The 14,551-nt window shown below is 58.3% G+C and overlaps 1 protein-coding gene and 1 pseudogene across 1 annotated transcript in view; both read left to right on the forward strand.

Moving 5' to 3' along the window:
• The window catches only part of LOC139003210 (bone morphogenetic protein 8B), a 28,876-nt gene that overhangs the window by 9,315 nt on the left and 5,010 nt on the right, over nt 1–14,551 (forward strand). The window contains exons 2-4 of the mRNA XM_070404787.1: nt 3,017–3,206; nt 3,587–3,735; nt 14,340–14,540. Of these exons, the coding sequence (XP_070260888.1) occupies nt 3,017–3,206; nt 3,587–3,735; nt 14,340–14,540 (540 nt within the window). The remainder of the gene's footprint in view (nt 1–3,016; nt 3,207–3,586; nt 3,736–14,339; nt 14,541–14,551) is intronic.
• On the forward strand, nt 6,389–10,138 carry LOC139003212 (protein KIBRA-like; annotated as a pseudogene).

Genomic DNA, 14,551 nt, shown 5'->3' on the forward strand with positions numbered 1-14,551 from the left:
TCTTGAACAATGTGTTAGAAGTACTTGCTGGACCATCACCGATAAAGAACTGAAGTAACTTTACTATACTTTAAAGCCCGCTATAGTAGCAAACCTGGCTTTTGACAGTTTCATCTGACGTGGTGTCCAGAGGGCTTTTTCAGATGTGGATACTGAGGCCCCGAGGATCAGACGCCTTGACGAAGGCCAGCCCGGTGAAGAGGAGGCACCTGGAAGCCATCCAAATGCCTCTCAGCTGAATGGATACACTGATGGTCTATAATCTTCCTTTCATACTTTTATTCAGAAACGGAAATCGAATGGCTCCGTTTTCTCCCCCGGGGCTCTTGAGTCTCACACATGAACCTCCTGATGGTGCTGGCAGGATGTTGTCCCTTTGATGCACCAATTAAGTTCAGAAATGGCAGGCCAGCACCCGTCCCTGCCGCCTGGGGAAGAGGGGGCTCCTATCTCACTATCCCTGCCCTTTACAAAGCCCTTCACAGCCCTGCATGGAAAGGCTCCCAGTGTCCCCACCTCACAGATGAGGAGACTGAGCCCACACAGGGAAAGTGCTGGGAGGCTGGGACCAGAAGCTCCGGCTACAGGCCAGGCATCTACCCTTCGCAGTGCAGGGCAGCCTGCCCAGGAACCACCACAGGGGAAACTCCAGGTCCCATCAAATACTGTTCTTCACTCAGCTTTTGAGGAGAAATATCTTCTCCAACCCAGAGGAGCAACCTCTGAAAAACTCTACGTCCACAGAGTTCCAGCAAAGAGAGGGGGCACGCCCTTTGGCCAGTTACAGTAATGTCTGGTTTAATGCGAGAGCCCAGAAAGTTTTATGTTTCTGATAAAACGCATTCTTTTCCTAAAAGTTTCCCGTCTTCCCGGGCCTTGCCGGGAGCAGCCAGGGGGGCCGTTTCCTGAGCTGGAGCTCCTGCTGGTTTATCAAAACGCAGGACGGAAGTTTGGAATGAGAGTCTGTTAAAGTGAACAAGGTGCTCTTGACCCAGCAAGGGGAGGAGGCCGCACGGCGTGGTGCCCACGCGGAGCTGGCAGGTGTGCGGCTGGTTCCCTCAGTCCCCGATCCAACATGGAAATCAGCCTCAGGCCTGCAGACAGAGGCCCGGTGACCCACCCGTCTGCCCCACTGTGCCTGGGGACAGATGCACATAGCGGTGCTTTGAGAGGGTCCATCCGCTGAAGGGTGTGAAGGAACGACACGCCTCCACTCTCCGTGCCACACCCTGTGACAGCCAGCAGCCTGGGCCTGTTCCGTCCCGCGGACCCGGGACTCTTACACGGCCCCGTGATGGGCTCGGTCTGTGTGGTCCCTGAATCCGCGGGAATTGTCACCAAAGTTGTGCGAGTCGTGTGTCTGCGAGGACCCTGCCCTCCACGCTCTTGGCCTGTGCGGAGGACCCGGTGCCGCCCGTGTCTCTGAAACAGCCTGGCTCCCCGTGGGCATTTGCTGCGTGTCCAGCTTCCTGTCTGGTGATGGACATTCTATTTCCTCTCCTCCCTGGTCTGGGAATGAAACACTCATCTCCTGCCCAAACATGTGTGTCTGCTGGCCCCACCCAGCACAGCTGTTTGCCCGGCCCTCCCTGGACCAGGTTCCCACCACGAGGACAGGACGTGCTCCCCACATCCGCCTCTGCCACCAGCCTGGTGACTTGTGGTCACTGAGCCCAGTAGCCAGAGAGAGACTCTTTAAAAAGACTCTCAGACGTGTCATTAAAATCTCAGTGCTGGGTTTGGGGGAAGGTGCTGGGCGGCTCCCGCCCCTGCTTTCCGGAAACACAGATTTTTAGTGTTTGAAAGTGACAGAAGGCTAAAGTGAGACGGCCCTAAATATACTGTCCTGGGCATTTCCGGCAGCTGGGCATGTGGGATTAATTCTGCACAAGCGGCCTCTTGCCCGAAGTATTGGACCAGGCCCCGCAACGGAGCCACCTCGGGTCCCCCTCCAGCCCATGCTTCACCCCACCTCCACGCACAGCTCCCACACCACACCCTGCTCCCTGCTGCCCCGGAACCCTGGCCTTCCACTGGCCAGAGGCACAGCCATGCTCCTAGGCCGGAACTCCAACTCTCCCCAGTCAGGCCACCGCCAGACTCACAGCCCGTACCCCACCCCTCTGATCTGTAGGTGGCCCTGGCCCACTCAACCTGTGCATTCAACGTCCCCTCTGCCTAGAAAGCCCTCCCTGCCACCTCCCCACCTGCCAAGACTCCGTCATCCCATCCTTTGAGGCCAGTTCAGATGTCACCTCCTCCAGGAAGCCCACCCAGATCCCACCACACCATGGGACCTCTGACTCCCCGCACTGACTGGGCCTCCCCAGGAGCTGTCACTCCCACCTTGCTTCTTGTTTCTTTCCATCTCTCCCTCTGGCCTCCCTCCTCCTTCACCTGCTCCGAGAGGACCCTGCCACCCTTTCACCCTTCGCTGTGTTTTATGGCTGTTGTCTCCCTGTCTGTGCTGTCATCTCTCAGCTCCAGGCCTTTGCTCACACTGGTCCCTTCCTCGGCAGCATTCTTGTCCCGTGACCTCGTGGTAAATTCACTGTCACCCCTCAAGGCCCAGCTCCAGTGTCAGCTGTGAGCGCTCACCGTCCCACGTCCCATCCACACACCTGGTGGGCTCTGAAGTGCACTCAGTCATGGCCCTGCCACCACTTGGCCTCTTCTCCTTGGGTGTGACGTCCATCTCTCAGAGGAGGGACCTGTCCTCTCTGCCTCATCTGTGGGCCCAGAGACAGAGGGGGCGGGGCTGGACCTGCTGGGTCGGAGGCTTGGGGCAGAAATGGAAGCTGCCCTTGTTGGCCCCACTGTGCGTCAGGTGCTGTGCTGGGCACCTCACTACCGGGCTCCGGGGCCTCTCAGCACTGGGGGCAGAGCCTGTGGGCAAGCCCGTTCCCCAGGGAGGAAATGCCTCTCCCAGGCTGTCCCGGCCCCTGGTTCCCATGGGCCCTGCCACCCTGGAGCCCGAGCCCAGAGCCAGGAGCGAACAGCCCGCTTTGTCTTGCAGTGGAGCTCGACCGCTCCCTGGGCCACCAGGAGCCCCCCTGGAAGGAGTTCCGCTTTGACCTGACCCAGATCCCGGCGGGGGAGGCGGTCACAGCTGCCGAGTTCCGGATTTACAAGCTGCCCAGCACCCACCTGCTCAACAGGACCCTCCACGTCAGCATGTTCGAGGTGGTCAGAGAGCGGGCCAACAGGTGCCTGCCCACACGCCGCCTCCCGGTCAAACTCTGTGGGTGTGTCGGCCCAGGGCTGGGGGGACGGAAGGGGGCTTCCTGGGAGCACACCCTCCAAGAGGAAGATGCTTGGCCCGAGGCCCTGGCACCCTGGCTTCCATCCCCTCCCTGCTGTCCTGGCTGTGGGACCTTGGACGGGTCACCGAGCTCCCAAGCCTCAGTTTCCCCATCTGTCCACGGGGGCGGCAGCACCTTTCTACGGCAGATGCGGTGAGATGAGGCAGTGAGGCGCCCAGCTCAGGGCCAGGAGGGCCGACGCCCCAGCAGTGGTCCCCAGGTGGGCACAGGAAACACGAAGGCAGCTGTGCCGGCTTCGGTTAATTGTTCTTTCGTATCCACAGGGAGTCTGACTTGTTCTTTTTGGATCTTCAGACGCTCCGAGCTGAGGACGAGGGCTGGCTGGTGCTGGACGTGACAGCAGCCAGTGACCACGGGTTGTTGAACCGTAGCAGGGACCTGGGACTCCGCCTCTACGTGGAAACAGAGGACGGTAAGGCCGGGGTCAGGCAGCGAACCTCCTCCCGGGCTCTGATCAGGGGTCCGGTTGCACCCCAGCTCTGCAGCTTTCTGACTGGGACCTTGGCAGGTTACTTACCCTCCAAGCCTTCGTTCTCTCGCCTGTGGCAGGAGGATTCAGGCCTTCATCCGTCCACCAGGTGTTTAGGGGCGGAGCCTCCTGTATCCCAGGCAGTGGGCATAGAAAGCCGAAGGTGGCCCCGGATCCTGTGTGACTACATCAGGGGCCACAGGGCTGGAGCAGGGGTCAGGGAGAGGTCGGAGGGAGAGGAGCTGAGAGGCAGGCAGCGGCAGGAGTCAGGGTGAGCCAGCGGAAGGGGTGGAGCTTTTAGGGAGCTTCTTGAATTGCACAGCAGTGGAGGGCAGTAGGGTCTGAGTTAGCTTTTCATAGAAGAGCCCTCACGGAGGTGTGGCATCACTCCCATCCCTAGTGTGGGCAGCCCTCGGTGACTGGCTTCCCCGGACAGTGTGCAGGGGGAGGGGAGGGAACTGGACGGTGGGAAAGCTGACCAGCACCACCTCAGCCAGGCGACCAAGGTTCCCATGGACACTCACTGGGCTCTGTGTACCCTGGATGGGGGGTGGGAGACTCTTCTCCTCGGGGGTCTTCTCCCCAAACCCACGGCCCCGTGTCGCCATGAGAAAAACATCAGACAAACCCAATTGAAGGGCAGCCTGCAGAATGCCCGACCGGCAAGGCCATCAACAACGGGGCCGCCTGAGAACTGCACAGCCCAGAGGGCCCGAGGCGTCATGACTCCGTGCTCTTGGGGTCCTGGGTGGGGTCCTGGAGAGGAAAGGGACCTGGGAAACGAATGAAATCGGAATAAATCGTGCTGTTGAGTTAAGAAGGTATCAATACCGGCCCATTCGTTGTGACAAATGCACCATCGTAATTGAGATTTAACATTTCCCGGGGGACACTGCGTTGGGTATAGGGGAATTCTCTGTACAAGTACCTTTGCAAGTTTTTCTACATCTCAACTGTTGTAAGTAAGAGCTTTATTTATTGTATGCATAAGCACACCCTGACTGCAGCGAGATGTGTAAGCTGTGGGGGCAAGAGTGAAGGGAAGCCAGAGAGGCCCCGGCAGCCAGTGTCCAGGTGAGGGCTGGGGGGCTGGTAGCAGCAGAAATGGAGACAAGTGGGGAGAGGGATCGGGAATAAAGTGGACGGAGCCATTGGATTTGTTTTTACATTACAGTTTACAGTCCATATGGTTTTCTATTAATTTCAGGCGGACAGCATAGTGGTTAGACCAGCCGTGGGCAAACTACGGTCCGCGGGCCGGATCCGGCCAGTTTGAAATGAATAAAACTAAAAAAAAAAAGACCGTACCCTTTTATGTAATGATGTTTACTTTGAATTTATATTAGTTCACACAAACACTCCATCCATGCTTTTGTTCCGGCCCTCCGGTCCAGTTTAAGAACCCACTGTGGCCCTCGAGTCAAAAAGTTTGCCCACCCCTGGGTTAGACAATCATATACTTTATAGTTTTCCCCAGACATTTCCAGTACCCACCTGACACCATACATGGTTATTACAATAGTATTGACTATATTCCCTATGCTGTACTTTACACCCCGGGACTGTTTTGTAATTACCAATTTGAATTTTCGTTATTACTGATTTTAGAGAGAGGGAGAGATAGAAACATCAGTGTGTTGTTTCATTATTTATGCATTAAGTGGTTGCCTCTTGTATGTGCCCTGACCGATGGGAGGGAAACCTTGGCCTGTGGGGACAATGCTCTAACCAGTGGAGCCACCCAGTCAGGGCCTGGAACTACCAATCTGCACTTCCTAATCCCTCCCCTTTTCACCCTTCCCCCACCATTCTCCTCCCCTCTGGCAACCATCAGTCCGTTCTCTGTGTGCCAGTGGGTTTTTAAAATGTATACTTTTTCCTTCCCTGAGTTGGGGAAATAGAAGAGGGGCAGGTTTGAGGTGGGGAATGGCTCACTGGTAGCCCTGGCTGAGGTCCATAAAAATGTCATTCCAGGACAGGTGCGCTGGGGACACAGGTTTGGGAACCAGTGAAACAGAAAAGTGGGTTTAGAGCCTTGAAACTGGGCAGGCACCTGGGGAAGAAGCTCAGCGATGGAGCCAGAAAGGGACTTGCCACTGAGTCTTTCCCTGAGGGGCCCCCCCTGGGGACCTTCATGAGCCCTGGAGCCAGTCCCAGGCCCTGTGGCTGTCCACCTTTCCGGGGTTGGGAGGCGTGGCGCCTTGGGTCAGAGAGGGAGGCTGGGCGGAGTGGAGGCACCAGCAGGCTGGCGCGTCCCCAGCCCGGAGCCCTCCTGTGTCTTCCCATGCACGGAAGGGTCGTGGGTTTGATTCCTGGTCAGGGCACATATCCAGGGTGTAGGTTAGATCCCTGACTCGGGCGCGTATGGGAGGCAAGTGATCGATGTTTCTCTCTCTCCCTCCATCCCTCTCTCTAAAATCCATAAAAGCACATCCTCAGGTGAGGACTAAAATAATAATAATAGAGAAGTCGCAAACCGAGCAAGCGCCGGGCGGCCGCAGGCACCACCGCCGCCCCCCCCCCCCCTCCCCGGGGCCCAGCAGCGGCCGGCCGGGAGCTGCATGTTGCATGGGGGACTTGGGCCACTCTTGGGAAGATGCCCCGGCCGGAGCTGCCCCTGCCAGAGGGCTGGGAGGAGGCGCGCGACTTCGACAGCAAGGTCTACTACATAGACCACACGAGCCGCACCACCAGCTGGATGGCCCGCGGGACAAGTACACCAAACCGCTCACCTTCGCCGCCTGCATTAGTGATGAGCTGCCTCTAGGATGGGAAGAGGCGTATGACCCACGGGTTGGAGATTACTTCATAGACCACAACACCAAAGCCACTCAGATTGAGGACCCCCGGGTACAGTGGTGGCGGGAGCAGGAGCACATGCTGAAGGATTACCTGGTGGTGGCCCGGGAGGCCCTGAGTGCACAGAAGGAGATCTACCACGTGAAGCGGCAGCGCCTGGAGCTTGCACAGCAGGAGTATCAGCAGCTGCATGCCGTCTGGGAGCACAGGCTGGGCTCCCAGGTCAGCTTGGTCTCTGGTGCGTCGTCCAGCTCTAAGTATGACCCTGAGATCCTGAACGCTGAAATTGCCACTGCAAAATCCCGGATCAACAAGCTGAGGAGGGAAATGGCTCACCTCCAGCAGGAGCTGCAGTCCAAAGAGCACGGCTTCCAGACCCTGCAGAAAATGGACAAGAAAATGCCTGATGCTCAGGGCAGCTACAAACTGGATAAAGCTCAGGCTGTCTTGAGAGAAACGAAAGCCATCAAAAAGGTCATCGCCTGTGGAGAAAAGGAAAAGCAAGATCTCATTAAGAGCCTTGCGATGCGCCCTGGCCGGTTTGGCTCAGTGGATAGAGCATCGGCCTGGGGACTCAAGGGTCCCAGGTTCGATTCCGGTCAAGGGCATGTACCTTGATTGTGGGGAGTGTGCAGGAGGCAGCTGATCGATGTTTCTCTCCCATCGATGTTTCTAACTCTCTATCCCTCTCCCTTCCTCTCTGTAAAAAATCAATAAAATATATTAAAAAAAAAAAAAAAAGAGCCTTGCGATGCTGAAGGACGGCTTCCGGACCGACAGAAGGTCCCACTCTGACCTGTGGTCCAGCAGCAGCTCTCTAGAGAGTTCGGGTTTCCCGCTGGCGAAGCAGTACCTGGACATGAACTCCCAGACAGACGTCTAGGGGAGTTTCGGTACCAGCAGCCACAATCAGTTGGCGGAGAAGGTCCGATTGCGCCTTCAGTACGAAGAGGCTAAGAGGAGGATCGCCAACCTGAAGATCCAGCTGGCCAAGCTGGACAGTGAGGCCTGGCCTGGAGTGCCGGACTTGGAGAGGGACCGGCTGATCCTCATCAGCGAGAAGGAGGAGCTGCTGAAGGAGATGCGCTTCATCAGCCCCCAGAAGTGGACGCAGGGCGAGGTGGAGCTGCTGGAGATGGCCTGCAAGCGGCTGGAGAAGGACCTGCAGGCAGCCTGGGACACCCAGAGCAAGGCGCTGACCGAGAGGTTGAAGTTAAACAGTAAGAGGAACCAGCTGGTGAGAGAACTGGAGGAAGCCACCCAGCAGGTGGCAGCTCTGCATTCCCAGCTGAAAAGTCTCTGGAGCAGCATGCAGTCCTTGTCCTCCGGCAGCAGCCTGGGGCCCCTCACGTCCAGCCGGGGCTCCCTGGCTGCCTCCAGCCTGGACTCCTCCACCTCCGCCAGCTTCACTGACCTCTACTATGACCCCGTCGAGCAGCTGGACTCGGAATTGCAGAGCAAGGTGGAGTTCCTGCTCCTGGAGGGGGCCACGGGCTTCCGGCCCTCGGGCTACATCACCACCATCCACTAGGATGAGGACAAGGTGGCCAAGACCCAGAGGGCTGAGGTGGGCGGCCGCCTGCAGGCCCTGCGCTCCCTGACCGGCACCCTGAAGTCCATGACTTCTCTGTCTCCACACTCCTCCCTCTCCTCCCCGTCCCCGCCCTGCTCCCCTCTCGTCGATGACCCCCTCCTGGCTGGAGATGCCTTCCTGAGCCCCCTGGAGTTTGAGGATCCGGAGCTGAGTGCCACTCTGTGAACTGAGCCTTGGCAGTGGCAGCGGGAGAGGTACCAGCTGGAGGAACCCGGAATGGAGGGCAAGCAGCTGGGCCAAGCTGTGAATCCGGCCCAGGGGTGTGGCCTCAAAGTGGCCTGCGTCTCGGCTGCCATGTCGGATGACTCCGTGGCCGGGGACAGTGGCGTGTATGAGGCTTCCGTGCAGAGGAGCGACCACACCTTCCCGGACAGAGCCCAGGTCGCTGCAAGGGATTCTTTCCCGCGTGCCTTCCAGACTCGGTGTGTCAGAAGGCCCTGCTTTTGACAGTGAGGAGCCAGACGGGTGGGAGCAACCCGGGTTCGGGTTGCCCTGCAGTATGACGAGAAGAATAAGCAATTTGCAAGACTAATCGCCCAGCTGAGTAACCTCTCTGCCCTGTTGGTGCAGCAGGAACAGAAAGTGAGCATCCGTGTGGCCGTCCTTCCCTGCTCCGGAAGCACCACCTGCCCGTTCCCGACGGGCCTCAGGACGCCTCGGATGCCCTCGTGTTCAATGAGGTGTTCTGGGTGTCCATGTCCTACCCAGCCCTTCACCAGAAGACCTTAAGAGTCGACGTCTGTACCACTGACCAGAGCCATCCGGAGGCGCCCAGATCAGCCTGGCTGAGGTGTGCCGGTCTGGGGAGAGGTCCACTCGCTGGTACAACCTCCTGAGCTACAAATACTTGAAGCAACAGAGCAGGGAACCCAAGCCAGGGTGAGCCCGGGCCCCCACCCCCGGGCCTGAGAGCACGGACACCGAGTCTGCTCTGCTGGGACAGACAGCGGTGGAGCTGGAGAAGAGGCCGGAGGGAAGGAGCAGCCCCCAGGATCTGGGAGACAGCTGGAGGCTCGAGGAGGAGACCAGTGACAACGAGACCGCAGCGGAGGAGGGAGAGGAGGAGGTTTTTGCCGAGAAATCCTCACCAGATACGGAAAAGTGCCGGGCGGTAAAGGTGGACAAAGAGACCAACACAGAGGCCCCTACCCCGTCGCCCACAGGGTGCGGCCCAAGGCCCGGCGGGTGGGCACGCCATCCCCAGCGCCATTTCTTCCAGGAAGCACCATCATCCGCCCGGAGACCTTCTCCCCTGGACCCCAGAGCCAATCCGTGTGCCGGCTGAATCGGAGTGACAGCGACAGCTCCACGCTGCCCAAGAAGCCACCTTTTATTCGAAACTCTCTGGAGCGGCGCAGCGTCCGCATGAAGCGGCCTTCATCTTTCAAATCCTGCGCCACGAGCGCCTGATGCGCACCTCGCTGGACCTGGAGTTAGACCTGCAGGCCACGCGGACCTGGCACAGCCAGCCGACGCAGGAGATCTCGGTGCCCAGGGAGCTCAAGGAGCAGCTGGAACAAGCCAGGAGCCACGGGGAGGAGGAGCTGCCCCCGGGGTTGCGGGAGGACGAGCGCTTCCGCCCGCTGCTGAGGATGTTGGAGAGGCAGATGGACCTTGCGCGCGGGCACAAAGGTGAGCTGCAGACAGACGGGATGATGAGGGCGGCCGCCAAAGGTGTGCACAGGCTCAGAGGCCAGAGCTGCCAGGAGCCCCCAGAAGTGCAGTCTTTCAGGGAGAAGATGGCCTTTTTCACGCGGCCGCGGATGAACATCCCCACCCTCTCCGCAGACGACGTCTGAGCTCCAGAAAAGTATTTCCTCTGGTCCGGGGACCCCATGAGCAGAGACTGGCCGCGTTATTTATGTGGTGTTATGTGAAGGTTCTGCGTCCCACGTCCTCTAGCGCTCCTCTGGTTTGAAGATGAAGATTTTTTTTAGTTTGGGTTCTATTATTTTTTAAAAAAAGAAGAAAATACCAAAAAAAACACACCAGCATTAAAATGACAAGATTGTATAGTTTGTATATTTAGGAATGTATTTTTGAGAAAGAAATTTAAATAAAATAATAACAGTAATAATAATGCAATTTATAAACCGACTAGGGCAGTGGTTGGCAAACTGCGGCTCGCGAGCCATATGCGGCTCTTTGGCCCCTTGAGAATGGCTCTTCCACAAAATACCGACTTCTGCACATGGGCCACGAAGTTTCAATCGCATTGTACGTGCGTGCTCACACGTGGTATTTTGCGAAAGAGCCACACTCAAGGGGCCGAAGAGCCGCAGTTTGCCGACCACTGGGCTAGGGGCATTAAAAACCAATAAATAAATAAATGTCAGGTCATGGTGGGAAGACATGCTGCCTAAATGAAAGCTTTTCTCCTTTGGCCCTTCTGACTTTTCTGCTGCAGCCTTTCATTTTGTGGCTGGATTTTGTTTCCTGTAGCCTCACCTCCTCTTCCCCACACGCCTCCTCCGCGTGGCTCAGTGCGTCCCCAGAAGGAAAGGAGGACCACGCGGTGGGACGTGACCTGGTCGTGGGAGGACTGCAGGGGAGAGGCTGTTGGTGCCACCAGGGTTTCCTCCATACATAGTCCCCCTGTGTGTTGCCAAGGGCTGTGGCTCACGCTGGGAGGAGTTCTAGAAACCTAACCGATGAACTCAGATGGGTTTTCTCACCGTGACTCAGTGCTCCTGTGTCCTCCTGAACTGACTCTCTGTCCTCCCTCTCTGTCGTGGAGCCTGACCCTGCCTCTTGTTAATATCCTCTTGTCATCCAGGAGGGGCCCGAGGGATTCCATCCTGAAGCCTTAGTCTCAAAGACTTAGAAAAAAGAGAGTTCCTATGTGTGTGTTTGGGGCGGGGGTGGGCCGAGGGGGGTGTTAACGCCCCTCCCCCCGCATCCCCCCCCCCCAACTTGGAGCTTGCACTTCCTAAGCATGGCTCTAGGGGGCGCACAACCAACATGAGCCCCTGGGTAAGAGCAGGAAGTTCCAGCTGGTCAAGGAAGGCCTTGCAGGGGCCTCATCCCCAGGAAGGGACAGGTCCTGGGATGGAGCGGTGGGAGGCAGTGCTCACCGAGGGCACAGCCTGGGGCTGTGGGCGGCAGAGGCCAGGGGCATGACCAGATGGGGTGGGTGGGATGGAGTAGACACCTCTGGGGGCTCCTGGGCAGATGTGCCCTGGGAGCCGGAACATCCCAGCGGAGTGTGGGACAGGCAGAGGCTCCCAGGAGCCGACAAGTTACAGGGCTGTTAAGCAGTAGAAAGGAGGAAAAGGACTGAGCTTCCCATCCTCACGCGATGAAGTCGCCTAAGGGACAAAAGCAGACCAGGTCCACAGCCAGGATGCCCTCCATGGTTTCGACCAGGCACCCGAGTGACCTTCAACGTGGCACCGGGGTCACATCCATGAGTTCAGGCTGAGGTGGAGCAGGGGCTGCAGGGGCACCCAGAGCAGAAGGAAGCCTGGGGAAGGCTTGGCCTGGCACAGCTGGGGAGGCGCATGAACTAGGACAGGATCGGGCAGGGGAGCTGCCAAGGCATCTGGGCTCTGATGGGGCGACTCGGAAATGGGTGAGGCTAGAGGTCCCATGGGCCTACCTGGCTCAGAGGAGCAGCGTCTTCCATCCTGCGTGGCCCACAGCTCCAGGCATGGCCTCGTGTACCCCATCTACTGCAAAGGGGACGGCATGCCTGCCAGCGCCTCACAGGTCAGTTCTAGAGGCGGTACCTGGGCCCCAGAGGCTCCCAAACTCCCATCTCTGCCTTTCTGGAAAGGGGCCTGTCAGCACCGGCAGCTGAGGGGCCCCCAAGAAGACAGCCAGGAGAAGGCAGGGAGCCCTGCTCACGATGATGGGAGGGAGCTCTGGGCTCTGGGAGGAGGTCCGGGGGGTCCATGCCCAGGCCTCCCAGGTTAGGCCGTCTGAAAGACTGGGGTCAGTCCCCTAGTCCGGCCCCCTGCCCCCAGACCTGCCTCTGCAGGGTGTGCTGGGGGTGGGTGGGACTGTCCTGGTTGGTCGCAGCTTTCTTGGGACTTTGAACAGGTGCTGCTCACTGGGCCTTGGTGTCTGCTTCTGTGAAATGGAACCTAGGATCAGCTGCTTCAGGATCCTCAGGCTCCCCACAGGCTGCCTCGGTGACGTGCTGCCTCAGTGACGTTGCTAGTTGATCTGCTATGTCCTTCTCTCTGCACCCAGGACACCCCAATAAGATCCCTGAACAGCCAAAACCGGTTTGGCTCAGTGGATAGAGCGTCGGCCTGCGGACTGAGAGGTCCCGGATTCGATTCCGGTCAAGGGCATGTACCTGGGTTGCGGGCACATCCCCAGTAGGAGATGTGCGGGAGGCAGCTGATCGATGTTTTTCTCTCATCGATGTTTCTAACTCTCTATCTCTCTCCCTTCCTCTCTGTAAAAAATCAATAAAATATATTTAAAAAAAAAAAAAATCCCCGAACAGACAGTTGCATAAAGAAAAAAAACACAGTGAGCATAGCCCCCGGGCATGTCCTTCGGGCCCCAGTGGGCAGGGCTGTCCAGGGAACAGGGACAGGGCAGCGGCACACACAGGCTGGGGCTGCTGGGCCCAAGGCGTCCCCCTGCATCAGCCAGGCCGTGGAGCTCCACTCAGTGCCACCATCTGCTCGTGGCTCCGTGGCCGCCTTGTCCTGGCCTCACTGGCCTGTCCCCTCTGCTCGCAGAGCTTCCATGGGTCTTGTGGCCTGTGTCCTCGTGGTTCCCCTGCGTCCTCCTGACTGCGACTCGCCATGACCCAAACTCTCCCAAATGGCTTCTGTCTGGGCTCCTTCCAGCAACAGCGCCTGCAGCTTCAACCTCCTGTCCTAGCAGGTTCAGTCCTGCGTGGAGCCTCTGATGGGCCCAGAGCATTGTTTTGTGGCAGGTGATGTCATAGGTCAAAGGTTGGTCTGAGGATTCATTAGGTGTCAATTCACTGAGGCCCATGGACACAGGTCTAAAGCCCAGCTGTTTAAGAGCTGACCTTTGAGCAGGCGTGTGGGTGGGGCAGGCAATGTCCTTGGCCTGTGGTGTCTAATGGGGGTCATGTTAGACCTGCTCATGGCACACGTATATATGCCTACGTATGTGTGCGTCTGCACACTGTACATGATGATGCATGCCTGTGTGTTTATGTGCAGACATGGGTGTGCATGTGTGTCTGTCCGTGTTGCAACATTGAGGGGAATGCACTCGAAAGTGTAATGGTGGTCACTGTGAGAAACAAAAATGAGTTTGTAATCACGCTCCTGCTAACATTCCACAGGAAAAGAAAGTGAAGAGGTTCTATCTCATCCTCTTCTTTCTAATGAAAGCCAGGAAGCAGCCTAAACGTCTAGCGATAAGCTAATCTCTCAGTGAATTGTGGTGGATGAGGGACATTTTTTCTCTAAGGTCTCCCTACAGTTGTCGCATTGCTGCGACAGTGAAAGCATCGAGAGGTCACGTGGGAATAGGAAGAGGCCAGGAGGAGGTGCCTTGGGGGAGTGGACATTGCAGGGCGAATGAGCGTTTCCACAGCGGCCTCAGTCTTTAAGGCTGTGGGTAAATTCAGGTTTACAGACCTCGCTATTCCGAGGGCGGAGCCCCAGTCATGCCCTGCCCACAGCCCTCCTTTCTTTTTTAGCCACTAACCGGGCCTGTGGATAGGAACTTGGGCTCTGGAACGAGACCAACCTGGGTGAACCCCGGCCCTGGGACTGTGGTCCAGTGTGTCCGCCCACTGCGCCTGTGTCTGTCTGTGGCGTCGGGAACAGTGAGGCCTGCTCTCGGGCAGGTGAGCACCGCCACGCCCTGGAGCTGCGCCAATCAGCTGGGTGTCATCCGTCCCACAGGAACATCCCAGGAGGATTCGGGAAGGGAGACTCAGGCCTGGGAGTCCTCAGACCGAGGTGGGGGCCGCCGTGTGGCTCTGTGACATCACCAATGCTGGCCCTGGGTTCGAGAGGCCCTCCTCCCACGGTCTCCTTCAGACCCGCTGCCCGGGGCTGGGGCTGGACTTGAACTCTGGTCTTCAGATGAGGGAAGCAGGCACGGTGGCCGCCTCAGGCTCCTGGGCCCGCCCAGGCCCTGGCAGAGCTGCTGCTGTGCCCACGTGCAGAGCCGCCGCCCTCACTGACCGCCTCTCTCCTCTCTGTCTCAGGGCACAGCGTGGATCCTGGCCTGGCCGGTCTGCTGGGGCGACGGGCACCGCGCTCTAAACAGCCCTTCATGGTCACGTTTTTCAGGGCGAGCCCCAGCCCCAGCCCCATCCGGGCCCCTCGGGCAGTGAGGCCCCTGAGGAGGCGGCTGCTGAAGAAGACCAACGAGCTGCCGCAGCCCAACAAGCTCCCGGGGATCTTTGGTGAGGCCCGG

Source organism: Myotis yumanensis, unplaced genomic scaffold, assembly GCF_028538775.1.
Source record: "Myotis yumanensis isolate MYYU_CA2020_CCGP unplaced genomic scaffold, mMyoYum1.0.hap1 SCAF_2, whole genome shotgun sequence".
NCBI lineage: Eukaryota > Metazoa > Chordata > Mammalia > Chiroptera > Vespertilionidae > Myotis > Myotis yumanensis.